Raw genomic sequence first — 24512 nt, 5'->3', positions numbered from 1 at the left:
TTAAATAAATAAATATTTCAGGACAATATTCACATACGGCACGATCTGATTACTAAGCTTTCGCTTGTGTTATGGAAACCAGATGGCTGATAAACATACATGTATAATTTTAATACTTAGATAATTAACACAGAGCAAACATCTATGTTCATCACACAAATAATTGCCCCGGGTGGGAATAGAACCCACGACCAGTGGCTTGGAAGGCAGGGTCACTATCGACCAAGCCAACCGGTCAGTCAATATGTAGCAAGTGTTGTAGTTTTTACAAAATAGATTAAAGTGAAATGACTGCTTTATGTGTGTAATGTGTGATTGCGTTTTAATTGTATATTAAAGAAACAAGCTTTAATGCCAAACAATAACTTAAAATTACATTAAATTCAAAATACATGAATATGGCGAACGGGATAGAATCAGCCATTCTGTCGGGCTTGGATATCCGAACAGCGCTGATTTTCAGTTTGCCAGCGTATTTTTTTTTCAAGTCACTTAAGAGACAATCCTACAATTTTCTCTATATAAAATCTATAATATGTTATCGTTAACAGACCGCCGCGGGCAAGCGACTGTATCGCAGTCGGTGGACAGCGTGCTGTCCGCCAGCGAGCGGCTCGGAGCAGCGGCTGATGCTGGGGAGATGGTTCGCAGCGCCCGCCTGCTGGGACAGGCCACTGCCAGGCTGATTGCTGATATTAAGGTGAGACAACGTCGACGGAAGTGTGTGCCGAGCACACGTGTCACAAGTGAAACTTCTTCGGCAAAAATAGAACGAAATACTAAAACTATAATAATTGTTTTTGACGCGAAACTCTAACACACAAACTGACTTTAATTTGTCCAAACTGAATAAAATTTAAATGTAAACAGCCAATGTATATGCTTTTCAATTAAAAGATAATAAAATAAATACAATAAAATTGAGTACATCCTCTTTTGAAATCCTAGCTTGATCACGCGACTTCACTCCCCTTGACAAGTAGACTATGTATTTATCCAGGCAAAATTTAACTGTGTTCCAAATTTTTACGTATCTGTCGCTTGTTTTTGCGTGTAAGCGTAACAAACATCCATACACGCTTACAAACTTTTGCGCTAATAATACTAGTCGTGTGAAAAGCTATTAACAATATGATAAAACGAAAGTAAACACATGCCTTTAAAATAATATGATTATGGTTAAACTTCAAAATAATAACGCATTTTAATATTTTACAGACGGAAGCCGAAAAACAACCATCGGAGAGTCAAGGCAAATTACTAGCTGCAGCAAAACTATTAGCAGATGCCACCGCTCGCATGGTTGAAGCGGCCCGGCTCTGTGCGTCCGAACCGCAGGTATGGGGATACAAACATACACACACACAAACACAAACAGAGACATGTGCCTGCCTTGTAATAGGGAAAATGATTCAGACATTAGTTATACGTACGAATACGTACATAGGTACACACGCATACGCAAATTCACGTATTCCTGTAAAAAACACGCAAAATTAAACTTGCATATACATATATAAATAATTTTACATGTACAACGTTACATACTTAGCAATGTTGCCATATTATTTATTTATTTATGCTTTATTGTACATACATACCAGGGCAAACAAACTTAGACTATAATTTTATACAATATAACAACACACAGGCACATATGCACGAAAAGGCGGCCTTATTGCTCAAGAGCAATCTCTTCCAGGCAACCCTGTATAGTATATATATATTTATGGGCTATATTAGTATTGAAGATATTCAAATATAGTCTTTTGAGAAATAAATATCTTAAACCGTCATAATAGATACTTAGGCACTACACTAATTACAATAAGGCACTTATATATACCGTTAATAGTAACCAGACTCAATAATGATTTTGAACATGGAAAGATCTGTCTTTCCACGAAGTGAAGATTACTTTACCTCACCATTTATCTCTGTAAAAAACAGAAAAACAATATATTAATAAACTGTTTTTTTCTCAGGATCGCGACAAGCAAGAGGCGTTACTCCGAGCTGCAGAAGAACTCCGCTACATCACAGTGGATTATGCGCAGGGACAGGATCTGGTCGAGGCTCAAGTGGCGAGACTGCATGTGAGTTTATACTCAAACTCAAACTTAAGTAGCAGCTCAAGTGGGGAATTAAGATGTGACTTAAGTGGGAACTTCAGTAGTAACTCAAGTGACGAGAGAAAAACTTATGACTTTTTGTAGGGTAAATGATGGCTAAATAAAGAATAGTGGCGATATTTCAAATGAAAATGATGTAAAACACAAAAAAAATGTGTCAATACATTTTAAGATAACAAAAAAAATTGACAAAATATATTATATTTTCATAATAATCATTTAGTAAAGGTTGTAGAAATTTATTGTCATTATCGCATTATTTTCTTGCAAACATTGTGTTCGTTAGTGGTGATATAATAAAAATCATGAATAGCAGTTTAAGTAGCCAACAAATGAAAAAAAAAAGTATTTTTTTACTATTTTTTGCACAGGAAAGCGCCAAACAAGCTACTTCGAGCGCTACACAGCTGATCGCGTCCGCTCACAACGCGACGCAGTACAACACTAATAAATATTCGCAGGTTCGTTCATATATTTGACATTTTTTGGGATTTTTTGTACTTTTTTGTCGGATTTTGATTTTTGAGAATTATGTCACGTGTAAAGTACTGTATTTAAAATTTGATTTCGCAAGTAAATTATCGAATTCAGACGTTTTTGCAGTTATCTTTATGAATAGTATATTATTTATGAGTGTTATGTCATATTTAAAGTACGGTATTTAAAACTTGATCGTCGGAAATAACTCTTGCTCTACTTTTCAAAATTTTCAAATTTGACATCGATATTTTTTTAGTTTTTTCCAAATTTTTATTGATTTTTTGCCTTTCCCCTACGATATTTTCCAACTTTTTCTGTATTTTTTGCCTCTTCCCCCCCAGGAGGCACTCCTATCTGAGTGTACAGTGCTAAACGAGCAAGTGCCCCGCCTGCGCGAAGCGAGCGGAGCGTTCGCGGCGAGGCCCAGTGATGCGGCCACGAGTTTGGACCTTATTACCGCGGCCGAGAGTTTCTTACAGGTTGGCAAATATGTTAAATGGTAAAATATTGGAAATAGAGAGGACTTTTTCGTTACAGAAAAAAATTTGAAGTTTCATCATGTGCAATAGTAACATGTAGTATTGCCACTTTTTTATAACCAAAAAATCATTTTTGAAGTAATAATATGCCCTCACATAAACTGCTATATTTTTTCTTCTTTACGATACATTGTCAACCTACACTCACATTAACAATCTCTTCCAGCCAAGCGGTCACGTGGCTCAAGCTGCTCGCGCCGTGCTGCCAACAGTGAGCGAACCCGCGGCGAATAAACAGCTAGCGGACACTACGCACCAGTTTGCGGCTAGCTGTACTGATTTGAGGTTAGTTTTTAGGATAAAATTTATAGAAAGCTAATTTTATAAGTAATTGTAGTCACTCAGTTCAAAGGACAGATGTTTTTTATAAAAATCCAGTGTTTAACTTAATAATATATTGAAGTTTTTGAAGTGAAACTTCTTTAGGCGCGTGAAGAGTAAAATTTCAAGGCCGCGTCATGGCAATACCGTCACGTCATAGGACAGAAGTTTCACTTCTGACATGTGTGCTCGGCATACACGCTCTTTTTTTCATAGACTAATATATCTATTTTCACAGATCGGCAGTAGGCCGCGCACGAGCATCATGCCGCGGGCTAGAGATGGACGCAGCTGCCGAAATCTTGCGCAGTCTCCAAGCGGAGATCGATGAGATGGAGCGAGCTGCTGCTGCACTGGAGCTGAGGCCCATACCTGCGCAGACGGTGAGATGACATACACCTTGTTATTATGTATTTTCTTATTATTACTGTCTATCTACACTAATATTGTAAAGAGGAAAACTTTGTTTGTTTGATTGTAATGAATAGGCTCATAAACTACTGGACCGATTTTAAAAATTCTTTCACCATTCTCCATGAGTAATATAGGATAGGTTTTATCCCGGAAATTCCACTGGAACGGGAACTATGCGAGTTTTTCTTTGAAACCGCGGGCGGAGCCGCCGGCGGAAAGCTAGTAACATATAAAATGCTTACTGACGAAGTAAAAAGATTTAAACTTCTTGTAAATATATTTAAAAAAAATATGTAAAATCTTAGTGAGTTATTTTTTATCGTCATTTTTCATTTACAGGATATTATTTTTGTTGTATTTGTTTTTATGCTCGATCGGTGGTTCTTTCTATATATTATGAAAAAATTAAACCACTATTCATTCAACAACAGCATCTTTAATTACTTGAAAAAAAGAAAGAAACGATTACTTGTGCGTTTGTCCGTAATAACTCAGGCCCCGGAACCACAGACACAATAGAAATCTATTGTGTCGGGCTGCTGGGGGCTCAATGGGTTAAGCATAAGCAGGTTTTTTATATAAAACAATAATGTGTTATTGTTCCCTGCAGCCGGAATGGTCGTACGGCCGGCTGCAATCAGCCGGGCGAGCAGCCGGCTCAGCGAGCGCTGCTCTGAGCGCGGGCGCGCGGCGCGGGGAGCAGGCCACGTGTGCCCGAGCAGCGCTGGACCTGGCTGCTTCGCTGCGGGACTTCGCGCCGCCGCTCCGAGCAGCGCTGGCTGTCGCTGAGCCGGATCATCAGCCTAGGTAACGAATATATCACTTAAATGCAGGCACTTACCTCCAACCCAAGATGAAAACTTGTTTAAAAGAAATAAAAAAAAATATTAAGCTATTGCATAGCTTCTATCGCGGGCCTTGAGCGCGGGGACCGAATCGAGAAATTCCGTAACGAAAAAAACTCACGCTCCCCACGGGGACGGGCGGAGGTGTGGCTTGAAGGCATAGCATGCAATAGCGCAACCGTAACAGTCCCCGAGTGACAACGTCGTTTTTTTTTATTTTATTACTTATATCTATATTTAAAACACACACATACGCATATCAGCAAGCATGCACGCACACTTGCGTAAACATAACATATAATAACGTCAGAGATTCCCGTACGAACACATTAATTCATCAAGGAATTGTAGGTAAATTTGAAGAAAACGCAAAACATGTGTTTGTTTAATACAGCTGTTTTTTTTTTTTAATTATTATTATAATTTTAAATTAAATCATATTAACAAGCACCATAATTAATTTTTCTACATTTAAGTTTTATCTAATAAAATAAAGCATAAAGAATATTATATGAATTGTAATTTATTCCTAAAACATTAATAAATCGACATTTCATTTACATCCATGTCTAGTTTTGTTTGTTTCTTTATATTTTGTATTGATGCTCACAATACAGGCCACGAGTCTAGTGTGGGCATCTTGGTTCAAATGATGTATAGAGTATACTACATCTTTACTGTTTTAACAGTCTTATTGTAACAAAGTTCAGATTGTATGCTTGATTATTGAATAAATATTTTTTTACTTTACTTCACTTTTACATACCTCAATCCGCATTTGTCATGAAAAACAACCGTAAAAAAAAACTTAAAACAACCCTAAAACACAATTTACCCCCACAGAATAATCTCGTCCGGTCGGCAAGTGGTGACGTCATCTCTGACGCTGGTGGAAACTGTGAAACGTTACCTCGTCAGCTCTGAAGAGGTGGACTGCGCGAACATCGTCAGCATGGCCAAGAGTGTGTCGCAGGTATGGTGTAGTAATTTAGTTTGTTATTATTAAATATTCACCGGTGTTGCAAGCTCCTATATATCTCTTGATTAACTGTCAAAAGCAAATAAACGAAAAAAATGTGTGCGTGTACTAGTGTACACACGTAAGAAGTGAAACTCCTTTATAACCTTATTTTTCCAAAAATAATTTACTATATGCAACTTTACAGAAATACGTCGAATCACGCGTGGTAGGGATAAGAAAAAGATGGCGCGTAACGAAAAAATGTTACACAAATTTTTTTTCCAACCCCGATAAAGAAGTTTCACTTCAAAAAAAATATTGGAACACTTTTGCAAACTTTATACATTGATCACAGACCCACGATAATATTTTTGTTATCTTATTGAAGTGTATTTTAATTCTTTAAACTATTTTTAATTGATCTTTGTTGAGCAAAATTCAGTTTATTTCATTTTCTATCTCTTTCTATTAACAGAGTGAATAATATATTTTTTGAATGTTAGTTTAATGTAGTATCACAGTGCATTAGTCGAATACCAGAATGTGCAAGAAACAAATGTTATTTGAACAAGTGTTACCATCTCTACAAGACACATCTTCGTATTATATGTGCCGTTTTATAAAGTCACTAAAGATTTTTAACGTGATACAATATTTATAAACTCAAACATTTATTTATTCAATTGGACTTCTTATAAAAGCACTTTTGTGTCATAATATTTTTTAACATTTACCACCATATATATTTATATATACTAATATTATAAAGAGGTAAGTTTTGTATGTATGTATGTATGGTTTTCACGCATAAACTACTGGACCGATTTTGATGAAGTTTGGCACAGATGATCTTTAGACCCTGAGAAAGAACATAGGCTACCTTTTATTGCGAAATATGTACCACGGGTAAAGCCGGGGTGGGCTGCTAGTTAACTATAAATGCCCGTGATATTTATATTTTTATCCCCTTTCAGAGTGTGGAACAAACGTTAGAAGCGGTTCCAACGCACACGGAACTCGACGGTGCATTAGATGATGTTGCGCACACGCTGCATATACTGGATATTGGTGATCTGCCCAGATCCGATCGGACTTATGGGTGAGTTACGTGTTTTTTAAAGTGAAACTTTAATCATAATCAATATTGTATATTTTAAAGGTGAAATAAAGATTTTTTTTTTTTTTTTTTTTTTAATTACATCGTCTCAAACTTTTTGATCTGTGTAGCGCATGTCGCGTGACGCACTAATTATCATATAAATACGATAATTTTTAGTTAAATGTCTATAGTGTGAAAAAAAGTTTCGCTTTTACCGTGGTTTCATAAAACCACACAACATTTTTTTTTGTGAAAGGGGGGGGGGGGGGGGAAACTTACTAATAATTTATTTTCGTGCTCCCGTAGTTTACTAGTCGAAATGGGGGATCTTTACAGTGTTAGTTATAGTTTTAGAAATTTATTATTATTCAAAATGTGTTTCTACTAACGGAGCCGGCAAATGTTATTCTGCATGTAACTTATCATTCCATCACAATCTGTTGTTTACAACAATAAGCTACTGTTTTGATATTTTTTATCTGTTATAGTATTAATATAGAAAGGTAGCTTCCTAATTTCAGGTCTATCAAATAATTTTATAAACTCGTCGTTTAAATTTAGACTAGAGCCTCTCGAGGCGACTTTACAATTATTGTGTTATTACTTTTTTCTTTGTTTCCCTTTAAAGCGTTTTAAAATGTTACCTTCATCATCTCATCATATTTATTTTCTTTGTTTTTGTTCAAAATCGTGTTTATTTTCGACACAGCGAGCTGCAAACAGAACTGAACTCAGCCGCAGTAGGCCTCAGCAACGCCTCCTCAGATGTAGCCGCGGCCGCTGAAGTTGGCGGCTTGTCTAACGCGGGGCGACAGTTTGGGGATGCTTTCAACAGGCTGATGGGCGTTTCTCTTGAACTGGCCGGGCAGACTGAGGTGAGCAGCTTGTCTAGATCTTATCTTAATATCTTAATATATATTATAAAGGCGAAAGTTTGTAAGTATGGATGTTTGTTACTTTTTTACGTAAAAACTACTGAACCGATTACAATGAAATTTAGCACACATATAGAGGGTAACTTGGATTAACACATAGGATAGTTTTTATCCCGGAAATCCCACGGGAACGGGAACTATGCGGGTTTTCCTTTGCAAACGCGGGCGAAGCCGCGGGCGGAAATCTAGTAAATCTATATAGCTATATTCTATAGTCTATACTAATATTATAAAGCTGAATAATTTGTTTAAACTATCTACTAATCTCAGGAACTACTGGTCCGATTTGAAAAATTCTTTCAGTGTTAGATAGCCCATTTATCGAAGGATATATAGGTTATATATCATCACGCTAAGACCAACAGGAGCGAAGTAATGCGGATAAAACTGCGGGGCAGTGAATAACTATTCAGGACAATTATCACACACGCCACGATCTGATCCCATACTAAGCTTTACGCTTATGTCATGGAAACCAAATGGCAATGTTCATTATAAAAATATTTGCCCTGGGTGGAAATCGAACTCACATCCTCTAACTTCGAAGGCAGGGTCGCAACGGTGGTGATTTCTAACTTAAAAATACATATTTAATTTCTGATAATTTGCAGGAAAAAGAAACGCGCGGTGAAATGATACGATCAATGAAGTCGGTGACGGTCAACTCTTCGAAACTACTCGGCACAGCTAAATCTGTTAGTCAGGTGAGTTTAAATACAATTTTATTTATATAGAACATTTAAGAGGTCGTTAAATTAGTTTAGAATGATGTACGGATACAGATTATTGGCAAAAATGATCATAATTTTAAAGAAATACTATTGTGTCCGGCTCGAAGGACCACCTTTATCAAAAATTGTAAAAAAAATCGAATACAATAAATTTGGACATTTTTCTACTTCTAGTGTGAATATAGAATATTATTTGTTTATTTATTTATTTCTACAGGATTTGACACGACCGAACGCCAAAAACCAACTGGCGGCCGCAGCTCGTGCCGTCACAGAGAGCATTAATCACTTGGTGAGTTTAAAATAATAGGATAAATAATTTTGCACGATCTTGAAAGTAGTAAGGTGAAATAAAATACTTCGTTTTCTGAGTCGTATTAAAAGCAGTTGTTTTTTTAGAAATTAAAAACAAAAGTGGACCCAGCACACTACCTTGAAGTACACCGAAGTTGTTTATAATAGTCTGACTATTTCTCTTGGATTTAATGAAATCTATTCGTTTTTGATTCATTGTGATTGTAATGAATTGTTTTCTGAATTGAATACAGTACCACTTAATTTATTTCTCTTATTTATTCTATAAATTTGTGTGTCAAATGCTTCAGACTTGTCAAGAAATATCGTAAACGTATTTTTAATTTATTATTTATACATTTTAATTTATAATTTCTCTACGACACGACGGATGTATCCGTGTTTTATTTTTAGCCTGTTTTTACACACAAACCGTTGTCTCAACCACCAATTTTACCATTTTTTACACATTTACCCACCTTTTTAATTTTTATTATTTATTGACTATTTCTCTAGGTGGACGTATGTACAGAAGCTGCGCCTGGGCAAAAGGAATGTGCAGCAGCTATACGCAGTATCGAAAGCACTCGTCCACTGCTGGGTGCACCGAGCCAGCCGCTCAACGATCTTGGTTACTTTGCGTGCCTCGACGCGGTCGTTGACCAGAGCAAGGCGCTGAGTGAGTGACAGACACACAAACACAATTAGTCTTTTGTTCCCTCCCGCACACACACAAACATTAAAAGTCTTTCCCTCCGACACATATATGCAACTACTTAACATACTTCATAAATTTCCTTTCCCATCAGGTAGCCTGGTAGAGATTGCTGCTTAGCAATAAGGCCGCCTCTTGTACAAGCTATGCCTTTTAATGTTATTTTTTATCATAATTTACTTTGTGCATTAAATTGTTATAAATAAATAAAAATACAAACACCATATGTCGTTAATCTTGAAACGCATCAAAATGACACATTATTTTGACTTATTCGTAAGCAGAAATATGATAACACGTGGATGAAAAACTATTTTTCCTCTCTACTTTAAGTATCTAACATAGTACACACGGACAATAATTCAGAGTATTCCTTGACAGATATTGCCATAAACAACAAACTGGAACATATTTGCATGAAATTTGGTAAAGAGATATTTTGATACCCGAGAAATATATATAGATATATATACATAGGATAGGTTTTATCCCGGAAATCCCACGGGAACGGGAACTATACGAGTTTTTCTTTGACTGCGCGGGCGATGCCGCGGGTGGAAAGCTAGTTTTAAACTAAATACACAAAATATTTTGTTCCTTCACTTGTGTATAAAACTAATAATATTGTTATCCTACAGGCGAAGGCATGTCAGGAATGGCGAGTTCTATCAAGAAGGGCGACAACACGCACTTTGCTCGTAGCGTCGTCGGTGCGGGCGCAGCTGTGCAAAGTCTTGTGGAATGTGCCGCACAGGCTGCTTATTTGGTGAGTTATTAGTTAATAAACACATAGAACAATATTAATTTATCCTTAATAATAAACACTTAAAAAAAAAACGAAAATAATACATTTTTAAATCAGTACAAAGCGGTCTTACCAACATGACAGAAGATTCTTCATTGTTATAAAATTTTGGTCAAAATTACTGTGAAAAACTGTATTATAATTGTACAATTTATAGTCGACTTGAAGGACAGATAATTCTATCCATAAAAATTACAAGTAATTTCTACTCACTTCATATCTTACTCAAAATACCACAAACTATTCGAGCATATATGAATTGTAGCCATTTCTACACATTTTAAACAAGTTTTTGGTCCTTCGAGTTGTAACTGTTTTTACATATAAACCAATCACATCTTTGATCAAAACATTTAGAGCATGAATGAATTTCAATAAATTTCAACTCATAATTTTAAATAGTTTTTGGTACTTCGAGTACCTTTTTATTTTCATTGTACGACCAATCGTCACTTTTCTTACCTCCCAAGACCCAAACGCCTATATTTCGCTACATATTATTCTGCACGAATTCTAATACAATTCCCACTGTCTCCCTCAACCAGACGGCGGTATCAGACGAAACGTCAACAGCCGGTAGAGCGGGTCTGGTCGACCAGGCGCAGTTCGCACGAGCTGCGGCCGCGATAGAGAGAGCTTGTGAAACACTGTCTGACCCCAGGACTGATCAACACCAGGTGAGATTTGGAAAAATAATATATATTTGCTAAAAATATGTCAATAAATTTGCTTGTCATAAATGTTTATGGCAATTTTTCTTCACAACTTCATATGTAGTTATTTTGAGTATGTTTTCTGCTACCTATGTTACATAAAACAGAATTTAAATGTTAGGGGCTTGTTGTTGAAATCTAATATGTCATTAACATGTAATAAAAATAAAAACGGACTTAATATAGAACCTTGTGTGACACCGATTTATAAATTGTGCCTAGTAAAGATTTTCGTTTCAATGAAATCTTTTGAATTCTGTTAGATTTTAGTAAGAAGCTATATCATTTTTCTTGATTCCATAAAAATTAAGTTTTCTACATAATATTTTGTGATCAACACAATCGAAAGCTTTAGGAAGATCACAAAATAATATTTATCGAATTTTGCTGAGTTTACTAAATTTCTTATACATTTTAAAACCAATATTAGTAGATTAAGGTTTACCAGCTTACAAATTCTCGTGAACAGTGCGTTGTATAGTGTGCAGTGGGCGGAATTCGACTTAATAAAATTTTTCGAGTGTAATTTTTGTTTATTATGCGTTACTATATTTACGTTTACGTGTGCTTACTATATTTTGGTCACAGTATTTAGATGCGTATTATATCTTTTATTATGTGTACTATACTAATAATTATACAATATTTATGTTTGTATGTATGTACAGGTGCTATCAGCAGCCACGGTAATAGCGAAACACACGAGCGCACTGTGCAACGCGTGCCGCGTGGCTTCAGGCCGCTCTGTGGAGGCGCAGAGCAAACGACACTTTGTGCAAGCCGCCAAAGATGTGGCCAATTGTACCGCTGCGTTGGTGAAGGAGATCAAAGCGTTGGACGCTGCGTATACGCAGGTACGTGCGTTGACAAGTTGTAGGACGCATTTTTGTGTATAAAATTGATTTAGATGACGACAAGTTGTAGAAGGCATTTTTGTAAAAATTGATTGCTTGTTCCGTTTGGTAATGTTTTCAACCGTGAACTGCTGTTTTTGTTGTGTTTTTTATTGTCACGAGAAGCATTTTGTAAAATTGATTAGGACGAAAAACGTTACAAGATCATCAAAATGACTAAACATCACCATTTCCACTTATGTATTTTGCAATATATAATAATAATTAATAATCATTTATTTAACACTATTTTATAATATTACATACACCTATTGACCCAGGCTCTTAATCTATCCAGTTATAAACTGTTTTATGCAATAAATGATGTATTTATGTATATATTTATTTTATAGGAGAACCGCAGTCGTTGCGGTGCTGCGTGCGCGCCGCTGCAGGAAGCGGTGCGTTCATTGGTACAGTTCGCTGATAGTCCCGAATTTGCTGCAGTGCCGGCGAGAATCTCACCGCAGGCGAGATTGAACCAGCAACCGATATTGGATTGCGGCAGGTGAGGAGATATAACGCAGACGAAACGCACCCACTGCGTTGTCTCGCGTACACTTGCGTTTTGTAATTTTGATAAAAAAAAATGTCTGAATTCAATTTAAACTTGGTCCACTTATCGGAGACAATTCAAAAATATTTGTTAAGCGTATTTTTTTTTTAATTTTTAAAACTGTATTAATTAATTATTATTGTACACTAGTTTGGTGACAGGTGAACAAGTTCATAGTGGTCTTTGTTCCTTTAAAATTTGATAGCTTTAGTTTTGGTGTGTTGATAAGAAATTGATAGTAGACAACGGTAAGACACGATTTTGGCCGCGCTATTATAGAAAATGAACAGTAATACTTACTTCTATCATTCATCTTTTATAATTTTAACTATATCTTCGTTCCCCAGGAGCATAATATCCGGTTCGTGCTCTATGCTCGATGCAGCACGTGCGCTTGCACTTGCTCCGGCCGACCGCGGCCATTGGCAGGCGCTCGCTGCACACAGCAAGACCGTGTCCGATAGTATTAAACAGCTGGTCGCTAATATACGGTGAGTGTACACACACTTACATACATCTCTGACGGACAGACACACACTAACAGGTCTGAAATACTTACACACACGCAAATATAACATATGTGACTCAAATACGATAAATATTAGAAATGTTTACATAAAAATATACACACGAACATCTCTGACATAAACACACGCACGCACGTACAGTAACGTAACATATTATGTCACAAACACAACACATATTTCAAATTAAGTTTTTACTTATCATCTCTGAAATTCATAATCATACACAGTATTGCCTCTGTCATAAATTCACATGCAAAATTTCATACATGTAGATATGTCCAAAATTATGGAGTGAAAAATTTAAATATACCTTATCAAAATAACATTACAAAATTTTAACCCACCCCCATTGTTTTCAACAGTGAAAAAGCGCCAGGACAACGCGAATGCGCACGTGCACTGGACACGCTCAGCGCGCAGCTGCGGGAGCTCGACCATATCGCTATACAGGCTGTGGGGCAGGAGCTGCAGCCGAGACAAGCTAACACGCTGCAAGGTGAGTGCGGGTGGATTATACCCGGAAAAAATGGAGATGTATTTTTTTTTTTTGTTTGTAAAAGTCCGTAAGAAATAGTCAGAGTCAGTTTCATAGAGAATAATGTATTTTTACTTTTGTCAATGTGGTTATTATTACACACTTTTTAACGTCAATTTTAATAGTAATATAATCTAAACTGACAGATAAGCTGAATAAAACATATCCTAGAGCCGGGAAACTGGATATAAATGTTTCATTTGTATTTAAAGTACTTAAAAATTATTAGGATGAGTACTGGGTATTAATCTATATGAAATTTAATGGGCTGCTGGACAAATATAGTTATGAATACTTTTAATTTCAGTATGTCCACAAGTCGTATATTTTCATTAACATGTATTTATCAATTAATCTTCTTGCACAGGTTACTGTGAACAAGTGGAGAACAGCGCTGCCGAGATCCTGGAACGCCTGGAAGCTGTTCGTGTAGCTTCCACCAGTGAAGCGGAGAACCTGGGACACTCTGTGCTGCAGCTGGTGAGTTCAACTCAACGCTCTAACTCAAACTTAAAGTTGAAATTATGTTTGTCAAGTTTTAGAAGTGTGAGGGGGGTATAGGAGAGGGAGTAGGTTGTGTCTATTTTTTTCTTGAAGGGGGAATTGTAAATGTTCAATAAGTGGTACAAGTTTATTGAAACATCTAGATATATCAAAAGAAAAATAATTGATATTAACAATTATTTCTCGTCTTATAGATTAATGTATGCAATTTTCACGGCTCAGTCTTTATTTAAACCGGATTGAATTATGCAATAAAAACTATTTGACTTCAAAGTAATTTAGCTATCAACTTTTGAAGAATCATTTCCAAGTTGTACATTTTGTTTATCCATTACTACCTTACAAACATTGCATTATTTTCATATTAATGATCATTAAATACTATGTTTTCCCTCAGGTATCATACGCCGAGCCGCTAGTGGCAGGCGCAAGCGGTGCAGCATCAAATCTGACGGAATCGAACGCGCAGTCCGATCTCTTACAACACGCACGCACTGTGTTGGAGACCCTGGCGTTGCTCGTGACTGCGGCCAAGCAGGCGGGCGGCAACCCTAGGGTGAGTTTGTGTTAGGGTTGTGTCCAAAAAATTGAGAATTTGTTCCTTCGAATGTACATTTACATATTTAGTCCTTCGTGTTTATATTTACACATTTGGTTCGTGTAGTTTATATCTTCATATTTTTCCGTTTAAACTATTTTTTTACATATCTACACATATCTGGTATTTTGCGTCTACATTTATACATTTGGTAGATCTATTCAATATCTTCATATTTTTGCGCAAAAACTATTATTTTTTTTACATTTGTTCGAGTCTCTATCATCAAATCCAGTTCTTTGAGTCATTTATACATCATTCTAGTCCATATCTACCCATTTCCTCCTTTGAGTGTATTTTTCACATAAATTTGTTTGTGTTTATATCTCTATCTGTGGTTCTTCGAGACTATCACCCGTATTCACAAACAGTACTTCCCTAAGTAAAGCATCAACACTGTGCCAAGGGTAACACTTCTCAGTGCGTTCCATTCATCGAGCCTTTCTATTCATAGACAAAACTTAAGTAATGCTTGGCAAAGCAAACGCACTGCGTAAAATGGCGACATGTGATTGGTCCATTTGTATTGCTAAGTTCATGGTAGAGTTTGACAGGAGTAAATGACAATGACAATCAATTCGAACCGTTTGTTTAGAAACATTGTTCATTTGATTTGTCGTGGTAATTTTCATATAATAAGCTTACACTTAAAATGTCGCAGCACCACGTGACTGGAAATAAAAAAAATAACGTTACGGACGCAATGTGGTCAAATAAATTTTGTTTTACTATCTTCACAAATTACCTAAGTTCCTAAGTTTAAACATTGTAATGTTATTACTTTGCTATTATGTATGTAATTTTAACTTGGTTTGATATGGCATATTGACTGGCAAACTAAGGAAAACTTAAACGAAAATTTTGAGTGACGTATAAAACAATATGAGTACATAATTGTATTCCAGTTCTAAGAAAATACGATTCACCACGTTGGAAAGGGAACTAATCGTGGCTCTAGTACGAGACCGACCCATTATTGAAGACAAGCGAACTAATTCAAAAAATATTGAATTAAAAAGGCAAGCTTGGGAGGACTTGACTGTTGCCTTCAACTCACAGCCATATATATATATATATAAACAACATCTTTCAAAAATCTATAACGTTTTCTAAACTCTTCCGAACTATAGTAATCATCAAATAAGGATCTTGAAAGTCCCGTACCACTTTTCTTGTTATTATTGTCCTTTGTTCAAATATCCTATCGTTAATATAATTACGAATTCTTCTTCACTGCTATAATCCATTTTGACTTTTGAGGTCGAAAGTAACAACAAATTAAGACGACAAAAAAATATAACTTCACACGTTTTGTACACGTGGCCTGTTTTTGGTCTACTATGCGTTGTCTAAAGTAGCTAACGAAGTTGCTTAGCTGTGCGTTCAGTTTATCGAGCGCATAGTGCGCTTCACCACTTAAGTATTGTTTGTGAAATGATTTTGCTACCCCTATGCGTCCATGCCTACTATGAGACTTCACAGTAACGTTTGTGAATACGGGTGTATATTTCCTACTATAAATCTATATTTTTTTACATTTTTTCGAGTCTATATCAACACATTTGGTCCTTCGAGTATATATTTTCATATTTGCTTTTTTTGAATCTATATTTTTCACTTTTGTTCGCGTCTATATTTACGACGACCTATGACTACTATCGACATTTGGTCCTTCGAGTCCCTTATTCAAATAAGCCGCTCCTCGCCTCTAGTCCTTTTAATCTACATTATCACACTTGGTCCTTCGAGTCCCGTTGTAACCTCTCGCTCACTGTACAGGCGGGGGGCGCTCACGCGGAGGTGGACGCGCAGGGGTCGCTCGCGCGCGCGGCGCTGAGCGAGCTGAGCGAGACGGTGCGCGCGCTGAGCGCCGCGCGCGGGGACGCCGGCCCGCTGCTCGACTGGATCGCGCGCTCGCTCACCCGCCTCACGGAGCAGCGGTGAGCGCACATACACACACACACATACATGATCACCCGCCTCACGGAGCAGCGGTGAGCGCACATACACACACACACATACATGATCACCCGCCTCACGGAGCAGCGGTGAGCGCACATACACACACACACATACATGATCACCCGCCTCACGGAGCAGCGGTGAGCGCACATACATACACACACACACATGATCACCCGCCTCACGGAGCAGCGGTGAGCGCACATACACACACACACACACACATACATGATCACCCGCCTCACGGAGCAGCGGTGAGCGCACATACATACACACACACACATGATCACCCGCCTCACGGAGCAGCGGTGAGCGCACATACACACACACACACATACATGATCACCCGCCTCACGGAGCAGCGGTGAGCGCACATACACACACACACACACACATACATGATCACCCGCCTCACGGAGCAGCGGTGAGCGCACATACACACACACACACACACATACATGATCACCCGCCTCACGGAGCAGCGGTGAGCGCACACATACATACAGACAGACAGGACACACGCAAAGTTATAAACACAAATGTACACAGACACGCGTATAATCTATAGATACACACAAACAGCCAAAGATGTATACATATACATAAGCAAACAGATACACACACACACATAGACATGAACGCACCGGTACACATAAATATACATAATACAATGTAGACACATGAGATGCATGTCGATACATAAGCAAACAAACACAATATACACAAATAAATATACGTAGACACACATATACAACTATATCATATACATACACGCACAGACATGAACGCGCCCGTGCACATAAATATACATAGACATAATAATATATGGAGACACACACAAATACATGCACACGTGTACGCGTACGACATGAGATAAACGTACAATTGACAAAAATACTTAAATATACGCACACATAAACAAACTCGCACCCACTTGCGTGCATATACTTATGTACAAATTAAGTGTTCGTGCACTAACTAGTGTTTAACAAATACACATAATATTATGATATCATTTACCAAGAGTAAGTAACAAATAACAAAAAAAAATGTGTGCGTGTACTAGTGTATGCACGTAAGAAGTAAAACTTCTTCATGACCTTATTTTTCAAAAAATAATTTTCTATATGCAACTTTACAGAAATACATCGAATCACGCGTGGTAGGGATAAGGAAAAGATGGCGCGTAACGGAATAATGTCACGCGTAACGAAAAAATGTTACACTAAATTTTTTTCCAACCCCGATAAAGAAGTCTCACTTCAAAAACCGTTATATACAGCCTTTCTTTTCTAAGAATGAATTGAAATTTTCTTAAAATAATTCTCATTCATCATCATTCTATAGTAAGTTATTTTTGTTCATAAAAGGTCATGAACGGTAGTTTCCTGATGTATTTCTATAATAATTATAACTATGTTTTAAACTTAATTTAAAAATATCATATCGATACAGGTAAAATAAATCCTAAATCTTAACGATACACGCTCTAACCACGCAAGCGTGCGTAAATAGCCGATTCGTCATACGGTTATAAATAACCGCCCAGATGTCGGGTTAAGGACATGGTAAAGAGTATAGGGTATACTAGTTGTTCACGTTGATTCGTCTGTTTTGATTTCATTTTTAAATGACTTCAAAAAATTAGGAAGTTCTCAATTCGGCCGATATATTTTATTACAGGTGGAATTATGCGATTTTTGGCGCTTTTGGTAGTGTATTAGGGGTTCAAAAATTGACTGGTCGTCTTAATTTATCAATTTAAATATGATCGTTGAGGTTACTAATGTCATTATGAGAAGTAAATGAGAAAATATCAAATAGGAAACACTAACATGTAATATGCTTCCTAATACTATAAATCTAAAAGTACTTCGTTTAATGTACAGTTCACTTTTACCCCGAATGCATTGATTCTATTTTGTTAAATTTCCATATAGAGATAGATAAGACCTTTCTGATGACATGGGTCACTTTAAACAGAAGTAAAGGGTCCAAAATTTTAAAAATGTCTAGATATGACACAAAAGGGGAGCTAATTAATAAATAAATGGCGTTTTAAATCAATATCTCATAGCCGTCAACGTAATGTATGTAATTATATTTATTACGCTTAGGTCACCGTTAGTTGAATCTTGGATCTGAGCCAAGCGCAGAGCACTAACCAGCTGATACGTTTTAGCTTAGCCTAGTGGTATTGATCTTGAACAGTTTTTGAGATAAAATATGCCTAAGACTTGTAAATAAAATTTATAGTAATTAGAAAGTCTAGTGAAGACAGTTTTAAGGCTGTATAAGAAGACTTTTCCAATGCAACAATATTGCTTTTTAGGATTCCGATAAAATGGTACTAGGATATTAATTGCACTATAAATAGTGAAATAAGTTTTAAAATAAATGACACATATCTTATTCCCGACCATAATTTATCTGCAAACAAAATTGCAGATAAATTATCCAACTTCTTCCTTTTCTGTAAAAAATGAGATGGAAAGTGTCTTTGCAAACGAAATTACTTTAAAAGCTTTCGCTCACTCTTTCTGGCTCAAATTGTTAATGCACTTTAAAATAACACTAAAATTATTATTATTTTATAATATAACGTAATATATGCCGTCAATAATTTAGTGTTCAAGTCATTACCAAATGGCCTAGGTCGCGATCAGCCGTTCACAAGAACGCACGCGTACGCACCGTGCGGTCAGTGTCGTAATATTTGCGTGTTTTGTTTATATTATTTGTTATTTTGTTTACTATGTGTTGAAGTGTAGATAAATTAATTGTTTCTTTGTGAAAAGTGAAAAAGTGTTAGGGTTTTGGTTGGGGACATGTAAGTTTTATTTTTATATAGATAATTTATAGGGGTATATTGAAAGTAAATTTCGCATATCAAAGTATAAGAATTGTGATGATAGGTATGTGCGAATTGATCTGCTTGTAATTTGTGTATTTATATGTATGGTAGGATGAATTAGTGAATGATATGGGCCTAAGTCATCTATTTATTTATTTATTCTTTATTATACATTAGGTTTAATCTTATTTTATAATATCTTAATGGATTTAAATGTACAAAAGGCGGCCTTATAGCTCTATGCCATCATCTACAGTTATAAATGTTCTCATATGTTTCCGATTTTAAATGGTTGGAAGTATGAATAGGTTTTATTCTGGTCATATATAATTTGGAAATGTCATAAAATACCGCAGATTAATGTTATTAATGATCAGCTGTGTCTGATAAATACGCCGGTATGCGTGCCAAGCATTGTTAAAAATTATTGCTCAATTACTATGCATTTAATAAGGTTTTGGATAAATTATCATTATTGATTTTATCATTAGAATTTTGACATTTTTCGTCTATCAAAACGCTCTAGTATTAAGGCCATCAAAATAATAAAAAGCTGGAAGATAAATAAGGTCAAGTACACTAATGAATGACTAAGCTCTAACAATTATTTCGACCAGTCATATAACATTAGGAAATTTTAATTTCTTACCTTGAAAATAACATAAAGTCGAGTATAACATTTTATACATTTCACGCTGAGTGCCAGATCTTTTAATTCCTGTATTATGGTTTTAATGTATCCTTGTGTTGAAATATTTTTAAATAGAGCATAACACAAATCGTTGCAGTTATGTTCTTTTTTTTCTAAAGTGTATAAGAGCAAACACACATACACTCTACTCTACACTTTGGATGAAAGACATAAAATTATTTCTATGTTAACATACACACAATCTATCACTCCCAAGTAAAAATACATATTCCGTACATCTTTTTGACCGTATACAAACACACACACACATACCTTCACAGTTATATGAAATCTGCGTACATAAATCTAAATTATGTTTCAAAAAAAATCAAGCAGTGATTTGAAAAAATTAGTTTTATTTGAAAAAAAAAAACAAACTACATCCTACAGCAAAAAAAAATTATTAATCTAGGTTTTCTTCCTTGTTTCTAAGCTTTGATTTTAATTTGCAGAATGTCGCTTATCGGCTCATACGATGAGACGGAATCGTTCGTCGACTATCAGACACGCATGGTGGCTGCCGCCAAGGAGATTGCTAAACTTGCTTCGGATATGGTAAGTTGACTTGTAATGGAGTTAATATTTATCACATCAGATCACCAGCAAATGATAACTTAAAGCTTCTGGATTAGGTCATTTAGACTTGATTGGTACTTTCACGTTAAGACAAGTAAATTTTGTTGTTTAAGTTCAGCAATTTTCATAGTTTTCTAAAATTGGTAAAGTCCTAGTTTATTTTTCATAAAGGACTAGTGGTCCGCCCCGGCTTCGCTCGTGCTACCTACATGTTTAAACTATCCTATCTCTCAAGTTGGATCGAACTGCACATGGTGTGCGAATTTTATTATAATCGGTTGAGTGGTTTAGGAGTCCATTGAGGACAAACATTGTGACACGAGATTTATATATATTAAGATTAAAACGTCAGTTATGTGGCAAATAATATATTACCTCTCTTTCATTTTGTACCATACGAGATTACATCTCTCTCGTAATTTTCCTTTTAAAATGTCCTTAAAATATCCAATTTCTATTGCAGACAGCTAAAGCGGCTACGGAACCATCCCGTCTGCTAGAGATCGGCAATGAAATGTGCCAGAAGTATGAGAAACTGGCGTCAGACAGTGTCGGTGCGTCTGCCACCACGCCTAATGCTGATATTGCTAATCGGTATGTATTTTCTATAGTTTATTTAATTTCTATGGTTATTTAAAAAAAATTGTATGTAATTTATAGAATGGATCGTTTATTCCAAAATAAGTAAACTATTTAATATAAAGTATAAACTTTGACTTGTTTTTGGTTATTTATTATTTTTCAAATCTAGATTATTTTTACCAATTTTAATAAATTTTGCATAAAATACAATCCAACAAGGAAAAGAACTTACTCGACGCCATTTTTACGTCGAATTAAATGAACTTATAATTTCAATCCTAATAAGATTTCTACATATTTACATTTGATGTAAGTTATAAAAAAGAGAGAGAGTAATAAAAAGTGAATCATTTTTGTTTTATAGCATTCATATGCTTGTAAATAAAGTGAATAGTATTTTATAAATGACATTTGACACCTAATTTACACCAAAAAGTTCACTGACGTTCCTTTTCTGAGTTGGATGGCATTTACTTACCACATAACATATTATATTATGAAAAATATTAATTCTTTTTTTTTTTTGTCACCATGTAACTCTTAGTAATTAATACACAAAACAGAAAAAAAAGATAGTAATGGAGGCAAAAAGGACTCCCCGTCAGCAAAGCAGCAACCATTATTTAAAATGTGTTTCAAAAAATAAATAAAAAGTAAAATTCATTGTTTTCCCATACAGTATTCGCGTGTGTGCCGTAGAAGTGGGCGAAGCTGTCTCTGAATTGGTCAGAGCTGGTGGCCATTGTCGTCTAGCGGCCATACCGCAGAACCAGCGGGCGGTCGGTGATTGTGCGAGACGGTTGAATGAGAAGGTGGGTACAGGGTACAGGGTACACGGGTGATAGGGTACAAGCAGATAAATATGTGTATTTTGTTGTGAGATAGAAGATAGAAATGTAAACCAAATATACAAAGGAGAAGGTGGGGGAGATAGGGTACAAACAAATAAAAATATGTACCCTTTTGTGAGTTAAAAGTTAGAAAGTGCAACAGACATACATAATAATAGGAAGATGGATACATGGGTACAGGGTGGTAGGGTACAGGCAAATAAATAAAATTACTATGTTGGGTACATATTGATAAGAAAAATTAAAAGTATTATAGACATACACACAGAAGAGTAAAACAGGTTTTAATAAATAATCTGGCCACAATAACGAAATAAATTATTAAATTATTATAAAAACTGCATATATATTATTATTTTATTGTTTCTCAGGTGGTCTCAATGCTAAGTGCTTTACAAGCGGGTTCCCGAGGCACGCAAGCGTGTATCGACGCAGCGGCCACCATCGCCACTATTATAGGAGACTTGGACACTACCATACTGTTCGCTAGTGCCGGTAAGTTTTGTAGATGTTGGTAGAAAGTGGTGTAAAGTGTTGCTATTACAAAAAAATATTGAGAAATGTATAATTATGTTGGTAGAAAGTTCGTTGAATTTATTCAGATGAGAAAGTGGGGAAATTTTGTGTCTGGAATCGGTGATAGATCAGTTGCTCCATAATTGATAATTTTTTTATAATTTCCATAAATTCGATTATAAAATTTAGCTGTTGATAAAATTTGTCGAATTGTAATTTTACTTGCATATAGCCATTTTCTAATGTATGTGTGACCGCATACATTGTTATTTATTTTATATTTATATAATATGCCAAAAAACTAACCAATCCCCACTCCCAGGTACACTGCAATCAGACAAAGAGGGAGACACGTTCTCCAACCACCGCGAGGGTATCCTAAAAACGGCTAAAACATTGGTAGAAGACACAAAGAGTCTGGTTGGTGGTGCTGGCGGGTCGCAGGATCAGTTGGCTGCTGCTGCACAAAGTGCTGTAGGAACTATCAGTGAGTTAAAATTATTTTGTTTTTTATATATTGTTGTGGATAGTGATTTTTTAGTAAGGTTTAGTTGCAAGTATGAGGCGGAAAATAAATTTTACGCTGACTTTCCGACTTTTGTAGTAGTTATATGGTAAGAACTGCACACGAGTGTAAATGTTTTCTTTTTACTAAGGACCCAATATGGAGTTTTTGATTTTGATAATTATCAGTATTTAATTTTGTTGCTGTTTTATTTTACGTTTACGTGTTTCGATGTTTATAAAATTTCAGGTAGTTTTGATTTTATCTCTATTTTGTGCAACTTTACAAAGCAAGCGTTGTAGTACATTTATTCACATTACTGCAACTGTAGTCATGTTGCAATACAAATATACCTATTACAGCAACTGTACCCGTGATGTAGTGCAACTATTCACGTTGTGGCATGTTGCAGTGCAACAGTTGACATTGCCCTCTGTTGCAGTGCAACTATACATGTCACATTTCACATTGTGGCATGCTGCAGTGCAACTATACAAAGCGTCACATTTGACACTTGGTCCATGCTGCAGTGCAACTATACAAAGCGTCACATTTGACACTTGGTCCATGCTGCAGTGCAACTATACAAAGCGTCACATTTGACACTTGGTTCATGTTGCAGTGCAACTATACAAAGCGTCACATTTGACACTTGGTCCATGCTGCAGTGCAACTATACAAAGCGTCACATTTGACACTTGGTTCATGTTGCAGTGCAACTATACAAAGCGTCACATTTGACACTTGGTCCATGCTGCAGTGCAACTATACAAAGCGTCACATTTGACACTTGGTTCATGTTGCAGTGCAACTATACAAAGCGTCACATTTGACACTTGGTCCATGCTGCAGTGCAACTATACAAAGCGTCACATTTGACACTTGGTCCATGCTGCAGTGCAACTATACAAAGCGTCACATTTGACACTTGGTCCATGCTGCAGTGCAACTATACAAAGCGTCACATTTGACACTTGGTCCATGCTGCAGTGCAACTATACAAAGCGTCACATTTGACACTTGGTCTATGCTGCAGTGCAACTATACAAAGCGTCACATTTGACCCTTGGTCCATGTTGCAGTGCAACTATGCGAGGTGGTGAAGCAGGGCGCTCTATCGCTGGGCCGCGGCGGCAGCGAGCCGCAGGTGCTGGTGCTGCACGCGGCAAGAGATGCGGCCGCTGCGCTGAGAGATCTTGCTGCTGCCACTGCTGCAGCGAGTGGGAAACATGTGCACCATCCCGATATGGAGCGGCTGAAACATGCTGCCAAGGTGAGTGGTGTGATGTTGTGATGCTGGCAAGTGGGTGAAATACGCTGCCAAGGTGGATGTAAGTACTTGGCGAGTGGCTGCAAGACAAGTGATAATGTACTTGGC

General features: G+C 36.5%; 1 protein-coding gene across 1 annotated transcript in view; it reads left to right on the top strand.

The window, feature by feature from the left end:
- Positions 1 to 24512, top strand: part of LOC123704091 (talin-2) — an 89510-nt gene that overhangs the window by 48670 nt on the left and 16328 nt on the right. Inside the window, exons 23-51 of the mRNA XM_045652358.1 lie at positions 552 to 700; positions 1219 to 1338; positions 1986 to 2096; positions 2504 to 2593; positions 2954 to 3091; positions 3318 to 3436; positions 3711 to 3855; positions 4497 to 4693; positions 5575 to 5704; positions 6667 to 6791; positions 7501 to 7666; positions 8338 to 8430; positions 8675 to 8749; positions 9268 to 9430; positions 10105 to 10232; positions 10817 to 10948; positions 11653 to 11838; positions 12231 to 12385; positions 12781 to 12924; positions 13323 to 13456; positions 13863 to 13975; positions 14397 to 14555; positions 16377 to 16537; positions 20557 to 20659; positions 21144 to 21274; positions 21942 to 22074; positions 22485 to 22608; positions 22952 to 23116; positions 24217 to 24407. Coding sequence (XP_045508314.1) covers positions 552 to 700; positions 1219 to 1338; positions 1986 to 2096; positions 2504 to 2593; positions 2954 to 3091; positions 3318 to 3436; positions 3711 to 3855; positions 4497 to 4693; positions 5575 to 5704; positions 6667 to 6791; positions 7501 to 7666; positions 8338 to 8430; positions 8675 to 8749; positions 9268 to 9430; positions 10105 to 10232; positions 10817 to 10948; positions 11653 to 11838; positions 12231 to 12385; positions 12781 to 12924; positions 13323 to 13456; positions 13863 to 13975; positions 14397 to 14555; positions 16377 to 16537; positions 20557 to 20659; positions 21144 to 21274; positions 21942 to 22074; positions 22485 to 22608; positions 22952 to 23116; positions 24217 to 24407 — 3980 coding nt within the window. The remainder of the gene's footprint in view (positions 1 to 551; positions 701 to 1218; positions 1339 to 1985; positions 2097 to 2503; positions 2594 to 2953; positions 3092 to 3317; positions 3437 to 3710; positions 3856 to 4496; positions 4694 to 5574; positions 5705 to 6666; positions 6792 to 7500; positions 7667 to 8337; positions 8431 to 8674; positions 8750 to 9267; positions 9431 to 10104; positions 10233 to 10816; positions 10949 to 11652; positions 11839 to 12230; positions 12386 to 12780; positions 12925 to 13322; positions 13457 to 13862; positions 13976 to 14396; positions 14556 to 16376; positions 16538 to 20556; positions 20660 to 21143; positions 21275 to 21941; positions 22075 to 22484; positions 22609 to 22951; positions 23117 to 24216; positions 24408 to 24512) is intronic.

This window comes from Colias croceus, chromosome 28, assembly GCF_905220415.1.
Source record: "Colias croceus chromosome 28, ilColCroc2.1".
Lineage (NCBI taxonomy): Eukaryota > Metazoa > Arthropoda > Insecta > Lepidoptera > Pieridae > Colias > Colias croceus.
This window is presented reverse-complemented; position numbering and strand designations above follow the sequence as displayed.